This window comes from Pongo abelii, chromosome 9 (genome assembly GCF_028885655.2).
Source record: "Pongo abelii isolate AG06213 chromosome 9, NHGRI_mPonAbe1-v2.0_pri, whole genome shotgun sequence".
NCBI classification, from domain to species: domain Eukaryota; kingdom Metazoa; phylum Chordata; class Mammalia; order Primates; family Hominidae; genus Pongo; species Pongo abelii.
Window position 1 is genome coordinate 6487960 of NC_071994.2, and position 23500 is coordinate 6511459.

At 54.3% G+C, this 23500-nt stretch overlaps 1 protein-coding gene across 3 annotated transcripts in view; it reads right to left on the reverse strand.

Moving 5' to 3' along the window:
- LRP5 (LDL receptor related protein 5) overlaps window positions 1–23500 on the reverse strand; it is a 142954-nt gene that overhangs the window by 19732 nt on the left and 99722 nt on the right. For 2 of the 3 annotated variants that reach the window (XM_024255552.3, XM_063728053.1), the window contains exons 10-17: window positions 21537–21763; window positions 20060–20244; window positions 17626–17949; window positions 15022–15221; window positions 6739–6947; window positions 5136–5326; window positions 4238–4447; window positions 287–412 (exon numbers count right to left, since the gene is read on the reverse strand). In XM_024255552.3, the coding sequence (XP_024111320.1) occupies window positions 287–412; window positions 4238–4447; window positions 5136–5326; window positions 6739–6947; window positions 15022–15221; window positions 17626–17949; window positions 20060–20244; window positions 21537–21763 (1672 nt within the window). Of the gene's footprint in view, window positions 1–286; window positions 413–4237; window positions 4448–5135; window positions 5327–6738; window positions 6948–15021; window positions 15420–17625; window positions 17950–20059; window positions 20245–21536; window positions 21764–23500 lie in introns of all 3 variants that reach the window. The other variant, XM_063728052.1, reaches the window with a different exon arrangement.

Below are 23500 nucleotides of genomic sequence, written 5' to 3' on the forward strand. Positions count from 1 at the left end.
ATGAGCCAAAGATGTCATCTCAGGAGAAGTGTAAAAATATTCAAACTACCTAAAAATGAAAATGTAACAAAATTTATGAGATGCAGGAAACGCAGTACTTAGAGGAAAATTCATAGCACCGAATGCACATAGTAGAAAAGAAAGGAGGGCAAAGGAAGACACAATCAGCTTTGGAAACTGGATGCCACAGGGACTGTGATTTTAAAAGGATGCCAGGCAGCAGCCTAGCAGGCAGAGAATCAGGTACCTGTCCGTCACCCCAAAGGAGCACCTAGGTCACGCCTACCTCCACAGGTCAGCAGGTTCTGCAGGAGCACGAGGTGGACTGGGCATGAGCACCGTGGTGTCCCATCACCCTTGGCAATACAGATGTGGGAGCAGCCACCATTGTCACGGGCACATGGGTGGGCTGCTGCAAAGACAAAACAAGACAAACAGAGGTCAGGCTCTGCCTCCCACCTCAGAACCACAGCCTGGAGGGCAGGGGCCAAATGAGAACTCATGAGAACCGGCCCTCCTGCAGGCCCGGCCTCTCTGGGAGGATCCTCCCACTTATTACTCTTGACAGCCTACAGAGTCTTCCTACTGACATGGAAATTGACACACAAATAGATGCTGGAAACAGTTACAGAAGTTGCTTGACATCACAGGCCAGCCTGTCTGCACCTGCCCACTTGTCTCTCCTATTTACTTACTTTGAGACAGGGTCACACCCTGTCACCCAGGCTGGAGGGCAGTGGTGCGACCATGGCTCACTGTAGCCTTGATCTCCGTGGGTCAAACAACCCTCCTGCCTCAGCCTCTTGAGCAGCTGGGACTACAGGCATGCACCACCATGCCTGGCTTTTTTTTTTGAGACAGAGTCTCGCTCTATCACCCAGGCTGGAGTGCAGTGGCACGATCTTGGCTCACTGCAAACTCTGCCTCCCAGGTTCATGCCATTCTCCTGCCTCAGCCTCCCGAGTAGCTGGGACTACAGGCACCTGCCACTGTGCCCGGCTAATTTTTTTTTTTTTTTTTTTGAGACGGAGTCTCACTCTGTCGCCCAGGCTGGAACGCAGTGGCGTGGAGCGATCTTGACTCACCGCAAGCTCCGCCTCCCGGGTTCACGCCATTCTCCTGCCTCAGCCTCCCGAGCAGCTGGGACTACAGGTGCCTGCTACTATGCCTGGCTAATTTTTGTATTTTTAGTAGAGACGGGGTTTCACCGTGTTAGCCAGGATGGTCTTGATCTCTTGACCTTGTGATCTTGATGGGGTTTCACCATGTTAGCCAAGATGGTCTCAAATCTCTTGACCTTCTGATCCACCCGCCTTGGCCTCCCAAAGTGCTGGGATTACAGGCGTGAGCCACCGCGCCCAGCCATAATTTTTTGTATTTTTAGTAGAGACGGGGTTTCACCGTGTTAGCCAGGATGGTCTTAATCGCCTGACCTCATGATCCGCCTGCCTCAGCCTCCCAAAGTGCTGGGATTACAGGTGTGAGCCACCGCGCCTGGCTTTTTTTTTTTTTTTTTTTTTTTTTTTTTTTACTTTTTGTAGAAACGGGGTCTCATCATGTTGCCTAGGCTGCTTTTAAACTCCTGGGCTCAAGTGATCCTCCCGCTTCAGCCTCCTAAAGTGCTGAGATTACAGGCGTGAACTACCACACCTGGCCCTCTTCCCGTCTTTCATTGTATAAAGGGTTGGACAGTGCCCCCCAGAAAGATACACCCATGTCTTAAGGCCTAGAATCTGTAAGCATAACCTTTTTTTGGAAAAAGGGTCTTTGTAGGTTAAGGATTTCAAGACGAGGTCATCTCGGATGATTTGAGTGGGCCCTAAACCCAATGACAAACGTCCTTGTAAGAGGCAACACAGACATGAAGAAGAGGTAAAGACGCAGACACAAAGGACATGGACACATGAAGATGGGCAGAGGTTGAGGTGGCGCATCCACAAAAACGCCAGCACCCATAGCACTGGAAGGGCCAACAAACAGATCCTCCCTGGAGCCCCCAGAGGAAGCACAGCCCTCCAGCACATTGGGGGAATCCATTTCTGTCGCTTTAAGCCGTCCAGTTTGTGGTCATTTGTTACAGCAGCCGTGGGACACTAATACACATGGGAATTAAAATAACAAATGGTGCCAGGCATGGTGGCTCATGCCTGTAATCCCAGCACTTTGGGAGGCCGAGGCGGGTGGATCACGCGAGGCTAGGAGTTGAAGACCAACCTGGGCAAAATGGCGAAAACCCGTCTCTACTAAAAATACAAAAAAATTAGCCTGATATGGTGGTGGGTGCCTGTAATCCCAGTTACTTGGGAGGCTGAGGTAGGAGAATCGCTTGAACCTGGGAGGCAAAGGTTGCAGTGAGCCAAGATCGCGCCACTGCACTCCAGCCTGGGCGACAAAAACGAAACTCCGTCTCAATAAATAAATAAATAAAATAAAATAAAATAAAATAGCAAATGGACCAAGTCCCTGGGAACTCGCGTTATTCTATCCAGTTAACCAAATGTGTCCAACATCCCGACAATGAGAAGAAGAGGAGGCAGCTTGGAGGGAGAGCTGACCACTCCCAGGTGGAAGAAATGACAGAAGACACTCTGCTCCCCGCCCCACCCAGAAAAACTTCACAGTGTCCTTCCTCAGTCTCAAGGATTCAGTGTTCGGTTTTTCTGGGATAGGGTCTCTTTGTCACCACCACCCCTGGCCCTTTTTTTTTTTTTGAGACGGAGTCTCACTCTATTGCCTAGGCTGGAGTGCAGTGGCATAATCTCGGCTCACTGCAACTTCCGCCTCCCAGGTTCAAGTAATTCTCCCACCTCAGCCTCCCCAGTAGCTGGGAATACAGGCGCCTGCCACCACATCCAGCTAATTTTTGTATTTTTAGTAGAGACAGGATTTCACTATGTTGGGCAGGCTGGTCTCGAACTCTCAACCTCAAGTGATCAGCCCACCTTGGTCTCCCAAAGTGCTGGGATTATAGGCATGAGCCACCGAGCCCAGCCCGGTCCCTTTTTGTTTGTATTTTTTGTAGGGATGGGTTCTCACCATGTTGCCCAGGCTGGTCTCAAGTAATCCTCAGATGGTTACCATGGAGGGGAGGAAGGACTGTGGTCTCAGCTGTGGAGGCCCCTCCCCCAAGCCCTGGGACACAGCAAGGCAGTGGCAAGCAGAATCCTAAATGCCCCCGTAATTTCCCACCCCAGTCCCCAGCACGGCGTCATGACCTTATGTGGCAGAAGGGATTCTGCAGATGTGATTAAGGTTATTAATCAGCTGACTTGGAGTCTATCGAAGGGGAGGCTAATCTAATCTAAAGGTGGCTGAGCCGAATCACAGGGCCCTTTAGAAGCAGAACAAGGCTCCCCATCTGGTGGGAGGGGAGCAAGTCAGAGAGACTCAAGGTACAGGAGGGACTGATGCAGGGAGCCCCCACTGCTGAGGCAGAGGGGCCACAGGGCGAGGACCTGGGGTGGCCTCTAGGAGCTGAGAGTGGTCCCCAACCAATAACCAGAAAGAAAACAGAACCTCGATCCCACAACTGCCACCTGCTGAGTGAGCAAGGAAACCAATTTCTCCACGGAGACTCCGCTGAGGGCCCAGCATTGCTGACACCTTGATTCTGGCCCCGTGAGACCCTGAGCAGAGAACCCAGGTGAGCCACGCTGTGCCTGGACTTTGCTTTACAGAACTGAGAGACAATCCGTGGATGTTGTCAGGCCAGTGGCTCACACCTATAATCCTAGCACTTTGGGAGGCCACAGCAGGCAGACTGCTTGAGCCCAGGAGTTGCAGACCAGCCTGGGCAACATGGGGAAACCCCGTCTCTACAAAAAAAAAATTAGCCAGGTGTGGTGGTGCCCACCTGTAGTCCCAGCTACCTGGGAGTCTGAGGCAAGGCATTCACTTAATTAAGCCCAGAGGTTGAGGCTGCAGTGAACTGTGTTTGTACCACGGCACTCCAGCCTGGGCAACAGAGCGAGATCCTGACTCAAAAAGAAAAAAAAAAGAGTTGGTATTGTCTTAAAATGCTGTTCGTGGTGATTTGTTCTGCAGCAAAAGAAAACAACCTCAGAGGCCTCGGGACATTTGGACATCTCGCTGAACACCAGCAGGCAACAGTTGGCATCTGGCGGAGCCCACCACCTGGCTGAGGCCACATGGGCTCTTGCACTGGCCTCCAGCCTCCTCCAGGGGTCCGTCTGGGTTAGAGGCCACCCTGCCCACTCCGCTGCCAGCCCCCACATACAGAACTCCTCCAGGCTGACTTCCTCCACCGCGTGGATGCCAGTGAGGTGGGCGACGCGGCCCTGGACGCGAGTCCGCTTGTCCCCAGTGGTCTTCTCCACACGCTCGATCATCTGCTGCTGGCGGTCGATCCAGTAGAGGTGCTTGCCAAGGACGGTCAGGCCCAGAGGCTGCACGATGTTGGCGTCCTCCAGGGTCAGGCGGTTGGCCCCTGCAAGCAGCCCGAGGGCCCCCCTGAGTGGTGCTGACCTCCAGAGCTTGCCCCACACTCAGCTTGGGAGGACAGAGGTTGACGGGGCTGCCAGGGAGCCTGGGGGATTCCGTGCTCCGGACAGGGGTGGGAGCTGCAGCAGAGTCCCTGGAAGCAGGCTGACCCAAGACAAGCCCTCGGAAAGCCCTGCTTCCACCTGGGCTGGGCTCGGGATGAAGACCATCAGTTCCAACGGTGGACCTCGGTCACTGGCCCCTGCAAGCATGGCCCCTCCCCACCCCCACCCACCCCATCGTAAAAGGAAAAGCCAAGGGGACCTGCGCCCCCTCTCTAAGCACCAACTCTCATTTCTCTCCAGCCCTCGCAGCCTAACACGGCCCAGTGCAGAGCAGCTGCTTGTGCAGGTGCTGGAGGCAGAGGCTGGGTTGGAGTCCTGCTCCATCCCCGGCTGTGGGGCCCCAAGCAGCTCGCTCACCCTCTCTGAGCCTCATCTTCTGCCTCTGCCCAGTGGGGCTCACTCAGAACCCCAACCTGGAGCTGTCAGCAAGAGGACGAAACATGCTACACACAAAGCCCCCGGCGCGGCGCTGGGCTCACGGCAGGTCCCGGACAATGTGGCAGCTGCTGCCGTTACTGACGACAAGGAAGGCCGGGTGTCTGCGGGCAGGGCAGGCCCCAGGACGCGTACCTGACAGGTCGCAGCTCTCAATGCGCTTCAGGTCCGCGTCCACCCAGAAGAGCTTGCCCAGTGTGTTGTCCACCACCAGGGCCACAGGGCGGATGAGGCCAGTGGTGAAGAGGACCTCGCGCTCGGTGCCGTCCAGGGCCGCGCGTTCGATCTTGGCTGCCCGCTCCTGCATGTTGGTGAAGTACAGGTACCTGCGGGAGGGTGGCAGGTGAAGGACGGGTGTGGGGACGGCGTCTCCTCGGCCAGCGCAGAGCCCAGGGCACCCAGCTGGGTTGTGGAAAGCCCCTGCCTCTCAGGGCTGCCCGAGGCTGACAGATCACATTCTGTACTAGTTGAACAGTGCTCCCCAAATTCCCGCTCACCCCAGAACCTCGGAATATGAGCTTATTTGGAAGCAGCGTCTTTACAAATGTCACGAAGGATCAAGATACGACCACAATGGGTGAGGGTAGGCCCTAAATCCAACGGAAGTGTCCTTCAACGATACAGAAGAGGCCATGCCATGTGCAGCCAGAGGGAGAGACTGGAGTGACATGACCACAAGTCAAGGGGTGCCTGGAGCCACCAGAAGCCCAAAGGTTCCCTCAGAGCCTTCAGAGGGCGCAGGGCCCTGCCCACACCTTGATCTCGGGCTTCTGGCCTCAGGAACTGTGAGAGAACAAGTGTCCATTACTCTCAGCCACCTGGCTTCTGGTAATTTCTGACAGCAGCCATGGGAAACAGATGCAGGCCCCCCACAGCTGCTAAGGACCCCGGAGCCCTGGCCGTTGGGAGACCAGCTCAGCTGGCTCCTGCACAGCCGCCTTATAGACCCGGGGCTTCCGCCCACCGAGCCCCCCGTGTGCTGCAGAGGCTGCACCGCTGCGGCCGTCACTCCTACCAATGAGGAAACTGAGTCTCCAAGAGGTTATGCCACCCACCCAAGGTCACATGGGCAGTAAGTGGCAGAGTCAGGGCTCAAACTCCAGGCTCCCGGCCCAGGACCTGTGCTGGCTGTAGCTCCCGTCTTCATGCCAGCCCCCCCAGCTATCTGAGGAAGGCCGTCGCGCTCCTGTCCCCAAACGTTCCCGTGCTCAGTTTGGAGCCTGAGTTTCACGTCACGTGGGTTTCAGTCTCCCTCTTTCCCTGGCTTTTCCCTCTGGAGACCTCCAGGTCCTGGGTGCCTTCCCACCAACCAGAAGCTCTGATGACCAACAGGTGGGAGCGTCGGGGGCCTCCGGAAGGAAGAAGCCCAGGAGCTCCCTGTGGTGGAACAGGAGCGAGTCAACAGGCAGCCCCCATGCCGTGGAAGGGATTTCTGCACAGGGTTCAAGTTTAACAGGGATGGTACAAAACCTATCAACCGCAACTCCCATCGGCCAGCGCTGCCTTGTAACCTCTCAGCAGAGCTCCCCCTTCCCTTCCAGCCCTCGGGGCTTCCTGCTTCCCTGGAGGGGCTGTGAAAGAGTCTGTGTTTGCTTTTGGGATCCTGGAAAGCCACCCATTGGATCCCCGGGGTGGAAAGTCTCCCCAGCCTGTGAGAGGCTGGCATTCGGCGGAAGACACGGCGGGCATGCCTGGGGGCAGGCAGCACCCCCCCCCCACCCACCCGTTGGCCTCCTACCCTCGCTCTGCGTTGACGATGATGGCCCTGGGCTTGTCGCGGTCCCCACGCAGCACCACCCCCATGGCTTCCCCGCTCAGCCTGTGGACGTTGATGGTATTGGTGGCCTCGCACGTCCAGAACAGCGTCCGGCTGTAGATGTCGATGCTGAGGTCGTGGGGCTGCCTGTCTGGGTTTTGGCCTTGGCTCAGAGAGGTCAAAACAAAGGGCTGTAAGACAAAGAAACCAAGACTCCTGAGCACTGGTGGAGACCCCTGGGCACTGGCGGAGACCCCGGGCCCTGGCGGAGACCCCCGGGCACTGGTGGAGATCCCTGGCCACTGGCGGAGACCCCAGGCACTGGCGGAGACCGCCGGGCCCTGGCGGAGACCCCCGGGCCCTGGCGGAGACCCCCGGGCACTGGCGGAGACCCCCAGGCCCTGGCAGAGACCCCGGGCACTGGCGGAGACCCCCGGGCCCTGGCGGAGACCCCCGGGCACTGGCGGAGACCCCCGGGCCCTGGCGGAGACCCCCGGGCACTGGCGGAGACCCCCGGGCACTGGCGGAGACCCCGGGCACTGGCGGAGACTCCTGGGCACTGGCGGAGACCCCTGGGCCCTGGTGGAGACCCCTGGGCACCGGTGGAGACCCCCAGGCACTGGCGGAGACCCACGGGCACTGGCGGAGACCCCCGGGCCCTGTTGGAGAACTCTGGCAGGACAGCAGAGGCCGCAGTTCTCGACTTCAGCCTGAAAGTCAAATCTCAGTACTGGTGTGGGGGTCTCTCCTCTCCAATCAGCTCCTAACTACGTGCCCGCCCGAGTATGCCAGAGCGATTAGGACATCAGCCTCTGGAAGAGCTCTTGCCGCCTGGGACTTTAGGCCTCCTCAGCCACCCACCGGGCACCCAGCTGTGCATCACTAGACTGGCGCTCCCATGAAGGCCCCACTGACAGTCGAGAAGGCACGCAGGACCACGGGGCCCTTCCCAACACATCCCTGTCTCCTCCACCTTCCAGGACTCAAGCTTTTGGACTGCGGCCCTCACGTCCTGTTTTCGCTGCAGGGCACAAGGACAGCCAGTTTGGGGGCCACCCCTTACAACCCCTTCCCCAAGGGAAGGAGGCCAGGTGAGGGGAGGGCAGGTGAGGGTGGGGGTTAGGTGAAGGTGGGGGACAGGTGAGGGTGCAGGGTCAGGTGAGTGGGGGAGGTGAGGGTGGGTACGGAAGGGGAGGGTAAAGGGGTCGGTACAGATGTGGGGGTAGGTGAGGCTGGCGGCCAGATGAGGGTGGGTGGGGACAGGTGAGTGTGGGGAATGACTCAGAGCCCCTCTTGGGAACACAGGGCAGCCACGTCACTCAGTGACTCTCAAGGACTCTCCGTCTCCACACTCTCTGGGGTCACCGCCCAGGAGATGCTGGAGCGCTGCCTGAGCCCAGCCCACCCTCTGCATCTCAGGGATGAGCCTGGGCTTTTGGGGCCTCCGACACAGCATCCCTTCGAAGGGATCTTACTGAGCTGATGTAGGAGGAGAGGACAGCCCAGAAGCCTACTGCCCGGGGGGATCTGGCGCCTTTGGGTTACCCTGAAAGACAGCCGCATCCAAGTTCCCGAGTGACTTGGCCTGGGGCAAATGGGGCCTGGAGCACCTGGGCTACCGCCACCCAGGCCTGAAGGAAAAGCTCCCCTCCCTCTCCGTTGAGTCAGAGGGAGTCATCTTAGGATGGTGCTCTGATAGTAAGTCTTTTCAGACTTTCTTTAATTAGGTCTTTCAGCAGTTAATAAAACAGGGAGGCAGCAGTGGCTCACGCCTGTGATCCCAGAATGTCGGGAAACCGAGGTGGGAGAATCACTTGAGCTCAGGAGTTTGAGACTAGTCTGGGCAACATAGCAAGACTCCATCTGTATCAAAAAAAATTAAACCAACCAAACAAAAAAAACACTAGCTCAGTATGGTGACGCACGCCTACAGTCCCAGCTATTCAGAAGGCTGAGGTGGGAGGATCGCTTAAGCCTGGGAGGCCGAGGCTGCAGTGAGCTATGCTCATACCACCACACCCCAGCCTGGGTGACAGAGTGAGACCCTGTCTCAAAAAAATACAAATAAAACAAAGTCTCTAAGTAGATAAAAAGAAGCTTCTTCCCTAGGCCCAGCCTCTTGGACCCAGATGGAAAGGGTGCCTCCCTCCCCCATACATACACACACACACCACACACATATACACCACACACACACACACACACTCACACACACATACCACACACACACCCCCAGATGGAAAAGGTGCCTCCCTCCCCCATACACACACACATCTCACACACACACACACACACACACACACACACACCACACACACACATACCCCCTGATGGAAAAGGTGCCTCCCTCCCCCATACACACACATACCACACACACACCCTATGCTCATACCACCACACCCCAGCCTGGGTGACAGAGTTAAGACCCTGTCTCAAAAAAATACAAATAAAACAAAGTCTCTAAGTAGATAAAAAGAAGCTTCTTCCCCAGGCCCAGCCTCTTGGACCCAGATGGAAGGGGTGCCTCCCTCCCCCATACACACACACACACACCACACATACCACACACACCACACACACACACACACCCCCAGATGGAAAGGGTGCCTCCCTCCCCCATACACACACACAACCCCCACACACACACACCACACACACACACACCCAGATGGAAAGGGTGCCTCCCTCCCCCATACACACACACACCACACACCCCCAGATGGAAAGGGTGCCTCCCTCCCCCATACACACACACACACAACCCACACACACATACACACCCAGATGGAAAGGGTGCCTCCCTCCCCCATACACACACACACCACACACCCCCAGATGGAAAGGGTGCCTCCCTCCCCCATACACACACACACACAACCCACACACACATACACACCCAGATGGAAAGGGTGCCTCCCTCCCCCATACACATACACACACACACAACCCACACGGAAAGGGTGCCTCCCTCCCCCATACACACACACACACACACACACACGCACAACCCACACGGAAAGGGTGCCTCCCTCCCCCATACACACACACACACACACACACCCACCCACCCAGATGGTAAGGGTGCCTCCCTTCCCCCCACCCCACACACACAGCCTTGCTGGGCAGCTGCAAAGACATCATCACTTTCATCTGGACACGAAGGATCATGTGTCTTTGTAGATAACAACATCCACATCACCACAGAGCTGTGGACCCTAGGGGGCCGTGTGTCAACGCCAACTGAACAAATTCCTTCCTAAAAGCCACTAGCTGCGGACCCTGGCCTGGTACAGCTGCCGGGCTGAAAGACAAGCAAGATTCCAGCTACCCTGGCCAAAATCAGGCTCACCGTGGAGGGTGGGTCTGTGGGAACCAGATGCAAAACCAGACTTTGGGACAGCAGTCTGGAGAACAACCATCTGAGAAACGTGTACTGTGTGATGTGACACCCTGGCCACACTCCTCCCGGGCACAAAAACAACACAGCAAACTTTACACGGCTGGCCAGTTTCATAAACCCTGAACTCTTTTTTTTTTTTTTGAGACGGAGTCTTGCATGAGACAGTGTCTTGCGTGAGACGGAGACTTGCTCTGTCGCCCAGGCTGGAGTGAAGTAGAGCGATCTCGGCTCACCGCAAGCTCCGCCTCCCGGGTTCATGCCATTCTCCTGCCTCAGCCTCCCAAGTAGCTGGGACTACAGGTGCCCGCCACCACACCCAGCTAATTTTTTGGTATTTTTAGTAGAGACGGGGTTTCACCATGTTGGCCAGGATGGTCTCGATCTCCTGACCTCATGATCCGCCCGCCTTGGCCTCCCAAAGTGCTGGGATTACAGGTGTAAGCCACCGCGCCCGGCCCCTGAGCTTTCATTTTAATGTAAGTACAAATACTTATGGTTAGTGCAAACTTTCTTACCAGAATCCTACGCAACACCACAGGCAACACGCCTTTTCCTCACTAGTACAAAACCTTCACCACAGAAGCGAATGTTCATAGTGGCCTTATTCACGACAACCAAAGGTGGAAGCAACCTAGCACCCGTGGATGGATAAATAACAGGAAGTGGTCCGTCCATCCATACGATGATTTTTTTTTTTTTTTTGAGAGAGGAAGTCTCACTCTGCTACCCAGGCTGGAGTGCAGAGGCACAATCTTGGTTCACTGCAACCTCTGCCTCCCGGGTACAAGCGATTCTCCTGCCTCAGCCTCCTGAGTAACTGGGATTACAGGTGCGCGCCACCACACCCGGCTAATTTTGTACTTTTAGTAGAGCCAGGGTTTCACCATGTTGGCCGGGCTGGTCTCAAACTCCTGACCTCAAGCGATCTGCCCACCTCGGACTCCCAAAGTGCTGGGATTAGAGGGTGTGAGCCACCGCGCCCAGCCTTTACAGTGGGTTATTATTCAGGCTTTAAGGAGGGAAATTCTGACACAGGCTATAACATAGATGAAGCTTGAGGACACCATGCCACACGAGAGAAGCCAGTTACACAAGGGCAAATATTGGTATAATTCCACTTACGTGAGGTACCTAGAGAAGGCAGAGAGAGATAGAAAGTGGAACGGTGGCTGTCAGAGGCAGATGAGGAGTGTGTTCAGTGAGGACAGTTTCGGACACCTGCCGAGAAGGTGAAGTAGTCTGGAGATGAATGGCGGTGATGGTTACCTCGTGAGCTGACTGAATGCCACTCAACTGTCAACTGCAGAATAGGTAAAATGGGCCGGGCGCAGTGGCTCACGCCTGTAATCTCAGCACTTTGGGAGGCTGAGGTGGGCAGACTGCTTGAGTCCAGTTCAAGCCCAGCCTGGGCAACATGGTGAAATCTGTCTCTACATAAAATACAGTTAGCCAGGTGTGGAGGTGCACAACTTGAGCCTGGGAGGCGGAGGCTGCAGTGAGCCAAGAGCCCATCATTGCACTCCAGCTTGGGCGCCAGGGCGAGACCCTGTCTCAAAAAAAAAAAAAGGCTGGGCACGGTGGCTCACACCTGTAATCAAAGCACTGTGGGAGGCCGAGACGGGCGGATCACCAGGTTAGGAGTTCAAGACCAGTCTGGTCAACATGGTGAAACCCCGTCTCTACAAAAAATACAAAAACCAGCCAGGCATGGTGATGGGCACCTGTAATCCCAGCTACTTGGGAGGCTGAGGCAGGAGAGTCGCTTGAACCCGGGAGGTGGACGTTGCAGTGAGTTGATACCGTGCCATTGCACTCCAGCCTGGGTGACAGAGCGAGACTCCATCTCAAAAAAAAAAAAAGATAAAATGGCTGGGTGTTGTGACTCATGCCTGTAATCCCAGCACTTTGGGAGGGTGAGGTGGGTGGATGGCTTGAGTCCAGGAGTTGAGACCAGCCTGGGCAACATAGCGGGTCTCTACAATTAAAAAAAAAAAAAAAATCAGCCAGATGTGGTAGTGTATGCCTGTAGTCCCGGCTACTAGAGAGGCTGAGGTGAGAGGATCACTGGAGCCCTGGAGGCTGAGGCTGCAGTGAGCCATGATCGCACCACTGCACTCCAGCCCGGGCATTGGGGTGAGACCCTGTCTCAAAAACAACATGAACAAAATAATTAAAATGGCAAATTTTATGTTATGTATATTTACCACAATAAAAAATAAAAACAATTAATAGAAAACAAAACCTCGGCCAATTGGATGATAATTTAGACGCCATATTTTGGAGGAGCAGGGGGACCCCTAATAAAGAATCAAAGCCAGAGTCCACAGAGCGGGGAGGCTGCAGGAGGCTGGACCTTAGCAAAAGACACAGGAGGGGAAAAGCACATTTTCCAAATTAAGTGGAAAACCTTCTGGGTTTTCTTGCAAGTCTTCATCACTTCTGCCTAGCAGACACCATAAAAGAACACAGCTCCAATGAGACTCTAAGGCAATGTACGCCCAGCAGCTTTCTCAGCATGGGAGCCACATCCATCAATTAACACGTCCCTTTCTCCAAAGGACTCCACGTGACAGTCACCTGTAGCAAGCAAGATGAAAGCATCCATTTCCACCATCTGCACCGCAGCAGAGGCAATGATCACAGCTGCCCAGGAGAGAAGCTCCAGGGAGCCAGGCATGGCTCTGAATTTCAATTCGGCTGACTTTTGCCATCAACCAAGGACACAGACCTCACAGTACAACGTAACTAGAAACTGCTGCGGGAGGAAGGATCTGCTGGAAAGGGGCATCCAGCCTGTCTGGACAGCACCAGCCTTCAGATGGGGAGCACGACAGCGAAACCAATGGCGGACATGGCGACCCATCTGAAAGTCTCTCCAGACGCTCAGCCTCTCTCTGCCTCAAGAAAGTACCGAGATTTCACCACGATAACACAGGCTCCCACACCAATGCTCGGTGGAGAAAGAGGCCGTGTGGCTCTGTAGTTTTTTTTTTTGAGATGGAGTCTCGCTCTGTTGCCCAGGCTGGAGTGCAATGACGTGGTCTCAGATCACTGCAACCTCCACCTCCCAGGTTCAAGCAATTCTGCCTCAGCCTCCCAAGTAGCTGGGACTACAGGCGCGTGCCACCACACCCAGCTAATTTTTGTATATTTAGTAGAGATGGGGTTTCACCATGTTGGCCAGGCTGGTTTTGAGCTCCTGACCTCGTGATCCACCCGCCTCAGCCTCCCAAAGTGCTAGGATACAGGCAGGCTCTGCAGTTTTTGTAAAAGGAGGCTGCTTAGGAGCCAGGCCTGTCCTGGAATTCTACACTAATGAACCGGTTGTGCCTCAAGCTGCAGACTCCAGGTGGGCCTAAGGCCGCCATGAGCATATCCTTCCTGAACAGGCCACACAAGCCTGGCACCGCAAAGTGGTTGCTTCTGCTACAGCACTTGTTTTTTTATTCTTTTATTTTTTATTTTTTGAGACGGAGTTTTGCTTTTGTTGCCCAGGCTGGAGTGCAATGGTGCGATCTCGGCTTACTGCAACCTCTGCCTCCTGGGTTCAAGCAATTCTCCTGCCTCAGCCTCCTGAGTAGCTGGGATTACAGGCACCCGCCACCACGCCCAGCTAATTTTTGTATTTTCAGTAGAGACGGGGTTTCACCATGTTGGCCAGGCTGGTCTCGAACTCCTGACCTCAGGTGATCCACCTGCCTCGGTCTCCCACAGTGCTGGGATTACAGGCGTGAGCCACCGCGCCCAGCCTAGCACTTGTTTCAAAAATGCAAATCTGGCCGGGTGCGGTGGCTCACGCCTCTAATCCCAGTTACTTGGGAGGCTGAGGCAGGAAAATCACTTGAACATAGGAGGCAAAGGTTGCAGTGAGCCAAGATCATGCCACTGCACTCCAGGCTGGTGACAGAGTGAGACTCCATCTCAAAAAACAAAAACAAAAAAAAGCAAATCTGTTCCAATGCAATGATGTATTAGGACAATTTGAGCACAGCATGGTTTCCCATTCGCTCATGCACAATTTCCTCCGTGAGAAACATTAAGCAAATGCAAAAAACCACAGCCAGCAGGGAACTGCACAGGGTCACACCCACACACACACCTCTGTCTCTGACCTCCCTGGGCTCACTGCGAGGGCCATGACCCACTCCTCTCCACACCTGGGGTAAGAACTTTCCATCTGATTTCCACAATCCTCCTTCCAGCGTTTCACAAAAACTCACGCGCTACACCCTTCCACACTCATGAGCCAATTCCAGATCCTCCCAAGGTGAAGTGCCATATTTATTGCAGTGTTAACGTTTACAAATGCACAGTATTGTGGGATATATCTAACCATTTAATATGCAAAAGGGGCTCTGCTATTTCCCAGGTTCCTCTCTTTTCTTACATGTCATTGATGGAGATTTTGAGGGCTGTGCCCTGGCCCCGCTTTCCCTATGAGTCGTGTCATTTTTACTGTGCGATTTTGCATAGGTGACTTTTAGAAGTGCATATACTGCATTGTAGCAGAAATGACTGTACAGTTCCCACAAAATAAAGGATAAACCTGGATCAACCAGTACCAACTACCCCTGCATGACACACGACCATTTTCTTTCTTGGAAAGACAAAAGTCCTGTGGGGTTTGACCCCACCATGACTACTTAAACAACGGGGAAACCCAGTTTCTACATAGAATCATAGTCTCGGGGTTCCACGCATCTCAGGGTGATACCCTGTGACTATGTAATCGAAGCCCAAGTCATCATTCACCCAGAACCATGCTCTGTTTCCTCCCTCTGCTAAGGACAGGGGCAGCAGCCTGGAAACCAGCAAGCGGAGCGCCTTGGGAAGCACACCCCGCACCCTTCCCACGGGGCACCTGCCTGGGTCCCATCGTCCTTGGCTCGCTTGATGTTCTGGCGCCCGTCCACCCAGTAGATGAACTTGTCCAGTGGGTCATAGTCGATGGCTTTGACGTTCCTCAGCCCATGCAGGGGCAGGATGAGATCCGGGCTGTGCTGGTCGTCCGGGATCATCCGACTGATGGCAGATTTCTGGCTGAACAGCAAGAAGGTGGTGGGCGCTACAGGAGGCAACAACAGGGCTGCAGGTGGGTGTCTGGAAGCCGTGGAGGAGCTGGAGGACAGGACAGCACGCCACTCGACTACAACAGGCGGCTCAGCATCCGCCCCGCTGGAGGTCCATGGGAAAGACGGGGGGACCAGGGCTGTCTCTTGGGGGTGCGCTATGGGGAATTTCACTCTCCGTGTCATATGTGTCTCTGCTGTTTCAAAGTACATGTGTTATTTCTGAAATAGATCATAAATTTATTTTTCTTTTCTTTTATTTATTTTTTTGAGATGGAGTCTCGCACTGTTGCCCAGGCTGGAGTGCAGTGGCGCAATCCTGGCTCACTGCAACCTCTGCCTCTCGGGTTCATGCCATTCTCCTGCCTCAGCCTCCCAAGTAGCTGGGACTACAGGCACCCGCCACCACGCCTGGCTAATTTTTTGTATTTTTAGTAGAGACAGGGTTTCACCATGTTAGCCAGGATGGTCTTGATCTCCTGACCTCATGATCCACCCACCTTGGCCTCCAGAAGTGCTGGGATTACAGGTGTGAGCCACTGCGCCCTGCCATGTATGTATGTATGTATTTATTTATTTATTTGAGATGGAGTTTCGCTCTTGTTGCCCAGGCAACAAGAGTTGTGCAGTGGCACAAACTCAGCTTAATTGAAACTTCCACCTCCCAAGTTCAAGCGATTCTCCTGTCTCAGCCTCCCAAGTAGCTGAGATTACAGGTGTGCCCCACACCTGTAATTTTGTATTTTTAGTAGAGATAGGCTAATTTTGTATTTTTACAAATGCCTGGCTAATTTTGTATTTTTAGTAGAGATAGGGTTTTACCATATTGCCCAGGCTGGTCTTGAACTCCTGACCTCAGGTGATCTGCCCGCCTCAGCCTCCCAAAGTGCTGGGATTACAGACATGAGCCACTGTGTCCAGCCCAACAAATTTATTTTTAAATGATGAAGACTTAAGACGGAAGGCAGGTAATGGTAGTGAACATTGGTGGTGGAATGTAGTGAAACTCATACCCACGACTGTGTGTGCAGTTTGCTACGTGCCCATGTGTGCACCAGTGAACTGCAGAAAGCCGGGCAAAGTCAACGAGCCCGGGAGGAGACACTCCTCGAGGGTGTCAGTGAGCAGCACATGCCACCACAAGGCCGCCCCGGAATCAAGCTGGGCCTCCTCTCAGTGCACTGGCACCAGGATCCGAAGAACCAGCTCTCTAGCAGGACCAGAACATCCGGTGGCCTCTGCCTCTCAGCAGCTAACAGAGTCTCCTGGCCTGAGTCCTACCTGGGTTCAGAAGCTGTGGCACTTCAAGTGCACCATCAGCGGGCTACAGTGGCTGGTCTGAAATCCAAGTCGTTGCACCAGGTCTGCCGGCCACAGGACGGGGACTCTGAGTCTTGGCAACCCCTCCTTGCCATGGGTTACCTGCACCTCCATTTTACTCTCCAAGGTCATGGCTTCAGGGAGGGATGGTGAGCAACAGGACCAAAGACAGCCAAGGCATGGGAAGGACCAAAGACAGCCCAGGCATGGGAAGTCCCAGACTCTGGCCCAGGCTCTTCTCCTGCCAGCCTGGGCCTCAAACAGCCCCTTAACCTTTGCAAGCCTCAAGTTCCCCATCCATGCAGCTGGGACAGGCAAGACCAGCCCTGCCTGTGCCCAGGTCTGCATGAGACTCCAACGGGGCCTGGATGACAAAGAGCTTTATAAACTATCAAGTTCTGCGTAGGGAATCATAACCAGCTCGCTGCTGATGTCACGGGGGAAGAGCCTGCCAACAGGAAGCACCTGTACGCCAGAGGGGCCATAGGAAAGTCACTCTTCTCATCACTGACATGAGAACAAAGAGGCCCACCTGCTTCCGAGGGTCAGGACAAAAATTCCCCGAGCTGATGCCAGGCTGCTTGGCAAGGGTTCAGGAGCAGGGACTCTTGAGCCAGCCTGCCACAGTCAACCTCGGCTCAACCCGCCCCAGTCGTATGGCCTTGGGTGGGTTGCCACACCTCTCTGTGCATCGGGTTCCTTGTACGTGAAATGGGACCATGTTACTCCCCACCCTCCAGGCTTCAGGATTAAATGAGCGCTGTGGAAAGCACTCAGCACCGTGCTGGCAGTATGAGCAAGCACCCTTCCCCCGCGACTAGTTTTCACATCCAAAGATCCTGCCTGGGACCTTCCAGCTGAGGGGTTTTGGCCATTTATCTGTGTCCTGATGAAGCAACAAGTCCACCCAGCCTGGACCTGGACCTCCAGGTAGCATCATGCAGCTTGTGCAGTGCACAACCTACCCAACCATCTATGTACACCCAGGAACCCCAGATGAGAAGCTCCTTTCAGCGTCAGCTCCCAGAACCAGCCTGATCTAATGAGGGAGTGAGGTGCGGGGCACTGCAAGGCACTTACGGCTGCAGTTGCGGCTGCTGGGGTCCAGGGTGTAGTGTGAGGCGCAGCCGCAGCGGTGGCCGCCAGGGATGGCAAGGCACAGCTGCCCACACTGCCCGTTGTTGTGCATACAGTCATTGAGGCCATCCTGGCGGGAGGAGTGGAACACCAGGATGTCCATCACGAAGTCCAGGTGGCCCTGGATGAGGGTGCGGTTCCGGCCACTGGTCTTGTCGGCCCGCTCAATGCTGTGCAGATTCCAGTCCGTCCAGTAGATATAATCACTGTACTGCGTCAGACCGAATGGGTGCGGGAGATCGTCGGCAATCACGACCCGCTCCTGACCTGCAGGAACACACACGGGCACGGTGTCAGCAATGGCACAGCCAGGCCACAGAGCACAGGGCGCTCTGCGGGGCGAGCCAGGGTTCAACCCTGCAGCCTAGCAACCACGTGAACGCCTTAAAGTGTTTGGCCACCTTTGGAAAACCAGCAAGATCCACTGAAGCGCAGGCAGGATCTACCAAGATTAAGTGACCTGGCTACAGTCACACAGTTGCTAAGTGGCAGAGCCAGGATTACCACTCAGGCAGCAAGGATCCAGATTCGTGTTCTCACCATGTCAGGCCTGGCTGTGCATCCTTCACTCCCGCAGCAACGAGCCCAGGCCTTCCATGTTATTCGTCAAGCACTCAGTAAACATCCGGAGCGTTTCGTTTAAGTCCAAAACACGTACAGCAGAGTGACGGCCAGGCTGCAATGCCCATGGCTGCCCCCGCTGGTAGGGTCACATGAGTTTCCAGGGCTTTTGCTGGTTTTCATCTGAGTCTGTCCTCACTCCGGGGTGATTAATGAGCTTAATGATTTCAGGCAACCACAGCTGTGCTGTGACTGGTTTCTCGCCTGGCAACAGGTTTGCATGCGGCCTGGATGAGCTGGGTCATGGATGCGCTGCAGAGCTGGGTGACGGTCACGAAGTCACGTGCAAACCTTGCTACTGGCCTCACAAGTCAGGGTGCAGCCCACCCCCAGCAGCAACCAGGACACGGGGTTCAAGTGCCAGCTCTGCCTACGCAGTACCCGGGACAAGGCATTCAGTTGGTCGATGCCCCAGCCTCCTTATCTGTAAAATGGGCACAACCACGCCCAGTGCAGATGGCGAGTAGCAGTGGCGGAGGTCAGAAGCCAAATTCTTGCTGCCCTTCCTGAGCGGTTCGACGTGGCTGATGTGCTCAGAGGCTCTCCTAGGGCCAAGGTCACTGAAGGTCCCTCTGCCAGGGGACAAAAGTCAGAGCTGCCCAGGTGACCCTCTCCTCCCTTGTCTGCCCTCAAGCCAAGGGCTGCCTGGGGGCTTGGAGCCTCAGAGCTTCTTTTTCTTTTCTTCTTCTTCTTTTTTTTCTTTTTTTTTTTTGGAGACAGGGTCTCACTCTATTGCCCAGGCTGGAGTGCAGTGGCACGATCACAGCTCACCACAGCCTCAACCTCCTGGGCTCAAGCAATCCTCCCACCTGAGTCTCCCAAGTAGCTAGGACTACAGGCATGAACCACCATGCCCAGTTAATTTTTAAAAAATGTTTTTGTAGAGATGGGGTCTCACTACGTTACCCAGGCTGATCTTGAACTCCTGGGCTCAAACCATCTGCCCGCCTTGGCCTCACAAAGTGCTGTGATTAGAGGTGTGAGCCACTGCACCTGGCCCTTCAGAGCTTCTGCCCCTGACCTTCCAGTCTTCCAACTTGGCAGGGGGGATGGGGGTTCCTTTGTTAAGCACAGTGGCCCCTGTCACCTGCCATATCACCGAGGACAGCTAACTACTCTAGCAGAACAGAGTGTGCGGTCCCCTGTTCTGGGTTCAAATCCTGCTCCTGTTGCTGTGTGACTTGGGATAGGTTTTTTTCAAACTTCCCTGAGCCTCATTCTCATGATCTGGAAAAAGGAGATGAGAGCACCAGCCCCGGGGTCCCGGGCGTGTGGACACTCCCAGCATAATCCCAGCATAATCCCTGCACACGGTGGGGCTCAGGGCTGGGTGGGGATCGAGTGCTGGCCCTGGTGTCTCTGGGAGATCCTGAACTCACCAGCTCTGTGACCTAAGGCAAGTCATGTGACTTCCTCAGGCCTCAGCTTCCCCAGCAATGAAAACCTCCACCATGTGTGGTAGGGTCAAATTAGAGTCCTGGCACAGGGATTAGCTGGGACCCGGTGCCCAGCAGGTACACAGGAAACAGCTGTCACCAGAGCCTCTCCCGACACAACTGCAGCAACAGCACCCAGGGGTGGATGGCGACAACCCCCACAGCAGAGGGTGAGGCTGCTGGGCAGTCGTGGGTGTGGCCACAGCTCCTGCCGGGTCGGGGAACTTGCAGGCCACAGGGTACATGCGGCGAGGCTGAGAGGTGGCCAACGCCCGGCTGCCCCACCCTCCATGACCAGCAGGCCCCGGCCCAGCCCTCACCCAGCATGTTGGACGACTCGATCATGTTGGTGTCCAGGTCGGTCCAGTAGAGGCGTTGGTCTGTATAGTCAATGGTGAGGTCGTTGGCCCGGCCCACCTTGTCCACCAGCGTCATGCAGCTGGTCCCGTCCATGAAGGCCCGCACGATCCTCGGCTTGCCGCCCCACTCGGTCCAGTAGATGTAGCTGGAAGGCACAAGGGAGAAGGGCAGGCTCGGTGAGTCTGCTCTCACCGCAGGACAGTGGGTGGCGGGGTGACACAACTGTCCCCACCTCTTCAGCTCAGCCCTCCCCGTCCTGGAGAAAGCCACGCACAGGAAGCAGGGAAGGGCGAGACCCTTGCCCCCTGCCACACACATATCCCTCCAGGGGTGGTCACTGTGCCACCTCCCTGAATTCCCACAGTGGCTCACTCGTAAGGCGAGTAAATACCCATTTACAGACACAAAAACAGGCGTACAGACAGGGCGAGTGCGTGCTGGAACATCCACCTAAGCTTGGCCGGATGTTGGGGACACGGCAGAAACCAGGACGGACACAAGCACATCACAAAACAAGACCTCAGGGCAGGGGAGGCCTTGCGGGATCCGGATGTCAACTCGGCTCTGGGCTCCTCCCCCAGCAGCCCCTCCTTCCCTCTTCTTTTAGTAGATCCAGAAGAGGAAATGCACATCCTCATTCCAGAATTTTCTAAGTTTGACCTGCCCTTGCTCTAAAACCTGGACCTCTTTCTGTTGTCCTGCCATCCTGAAGTCTTCTTCCTTTCCTAGCAGAACAGGCGACAGGCAGGGATTGGGCTGCTGCACACATCGCAGATGCTTTACAGGGTGAGCACCGTGTCCACTGCACAGAAAAGAAAACTCAAGTCCAGAAAGACGCCCCACACATCTGGGGCCTGACCCCCGTGCCCAAGGCAGGGACCCCAGGATGCCTGGCAACTGAAAGCACATTTGCCTCTCGAGGTGGGTCCTAAGCTGTGGCTCAGCAGCCTCCAAGAGGCCATTTCGGAGGAGCCTGAGGTCCGGGGACCTCAAAGTCAGTTCTGGATCATGGTTTTGGCAAAAGAGTGCAAAGCAAGAAGGCCTGGTTGGGACCCTGAGACAGCACTTCCTGGCCCAGCTCTGCTCTAACTGGGTATGTGACCTTAGGGAAGTCACTCGGTTTCTCTGAGCCTGTTTCTGCATCTGTAAAACTGACACAGATACCCGCGCTATGCAGGCTCCACGGACGCTTCGGTGAGACGGCCCAGGTGAAAGCAGCCAGCGCTGCACCTGATGCAGCCTCAGCACCCGCTCCACGAAGGAACTCCATGACCTCTGAGGGTCCTACCAGTCCTGGCCACCATCGAGGCTAATGACGTCAGTACAGCTCTAATCACTGAGGGCCACACGGGCAGCCTGCCACCTTGCCCAGTTGGCACCCCCGCACTGTCTCATACGAGGTGGACACGAGGACGCACGGGACAGGCAAACCCTTACCCCTTGGTGGGATCCAGGGCCAGTGACCTCGGGTTGTCCAAGTCCCTCCACACGAGGACTTGCCGGAACTGCCCGTCCAGCCGCGCCACTTCGATCCTGTTGGTCCCGGTGTCGGCCCAGTAGAGGTTCTTGCCCATCCAGTCAACGGCCATGCCCTCAGGGTAGTCAAGGCCAAACTCCACCACGTGCTCCACCGAGCTCCCGTTCATGAAGGCGCGGCTGATGGTCTGGCAGCAGGTGAGGAGGGAAAGGGCCACGTTTTAGGAACCAGCATCTTTTTTTTTTTTTTTTTTTTTTGAGATGGAGTTTCGCTCTTCTTGCCCAGCCTGGAGTGCAATGGTGCGATCTCGGCTCACTGCAACCTCCGCCCCCTGGGTTCAAGCGATTCTCCAGTCTTAGCCTCCCAAGTAGGTGGGATTACAGGCACATGCCACCACACCTGGCTAATTTTTTTGTATTCTTAGTAGAGATGGAGTTTCACCAAGTTGGCAAGGCTGGTCTCGAAATCCAGACCTCAGGTGATCCACCTGCCTCGGCCTCCCAAAGTGCTGGGATTACAGGCGTGAGCCACCATGCCAGGCCAGAACCAGCGTGTTTTGTAGACATCTCCCGAGACGCTTGGCCACTGGGAGCAGCTACTGAACACATTCTGGACCAGATCGCCAACATTCACGTTTTTAAATGAATGTTTGAAATGCAGCAAGACACCTTTTTGGAAAAAGCAACTTGGAGATTTTATATACATTTTATATAAAATAATATAAATGTGTATTTATAAATGTATATTATATCTCATATATCTTAAATATACATTATATGTATTTTAAATATATACTTATAAATACGTATTATATATTATATTATAATTTATAAATATATATTTTTATATTATATATTATATATTATATATTTATAAATATATATTTTTTATTTTATATATATATATACTTTTTTCCCCCAGACAAGTCTTGCTCTGTCGCTCAGGTTGGAGTATAGTGGAGTAATCTCAGGTCACTGCAGCATCAACCTCCTGGGGCTCAAGCGATCCTCCCAACTCAGCCTCCTGAGTAGCTGGGACTACAGCTGTGCACCACTACGCCCAACTTATTAAAAAAGTTGTTTGTAGAGATGGGGTCTCGCTATGTTGCCCAGGCTGGTCTCAAACTTCTGGGCTCAAGTGATCCTCCTGCCTCAGCCTCTCAAAGTGTTGTGATTACAGGCGTGAGCCACTGTGCCCGGCTGTAACCAGCACATGCAATAATAAAAGAACAGTTAAGCCTAAAAGCGAACATCTGTGCAGTGGAGTATTTCACACGTTTAAAAGGTTGTGCCAAAGAGTTTGTCACAGCGCCATCACATACCTGTTGTAATGTCAAGTGAGAAAATCAGGATACAGAATTCTGTGTAGCGTATGACTGTGATGATGAGAAATGCTATTTTAGAGAAAAAAGACTTGAAGACAATATGCTGAGGTGTCAGCAATGGTCGTCTCTGGCTGGAGAGGTTATGGACAATTTTCTTTCTTTTTATACTTTTCTACATATTTTATTTTTTCTACAAAGAACCCTTTTGACTTAAAATTGTAAAAAATCTTTTAAAGCTATGTAATACAAATACTAGAATAGGCTGGGCATGGTGGCTCACGCCTGTAATCCCAGCACTGTGGGAGGCCGAGGTGGGCGCTTGAGTCTAGGAGTTTGAAACCAGCCTGGGCAACATGGGGAAACTCCGTCTCCACAAAAAAAAAAAAAAAAAAAAAAAAAAATCAGCCAGGTGTGGTGGTGTGTGCCTGTAGTCCCAGATACTAGGGAGGCTGCGTGGAAGGGTCACTAGAGCCCAGGAGGTCGAGGCTGCAGTGAGCTGAGATTACACCACTGCACTCCAGCCTGGGTGACAGAGGGAGACCCTATCTCAACAACAACAAAAAGCAGAAAACAAATGGTAGAATAATAAATGAGCAAACA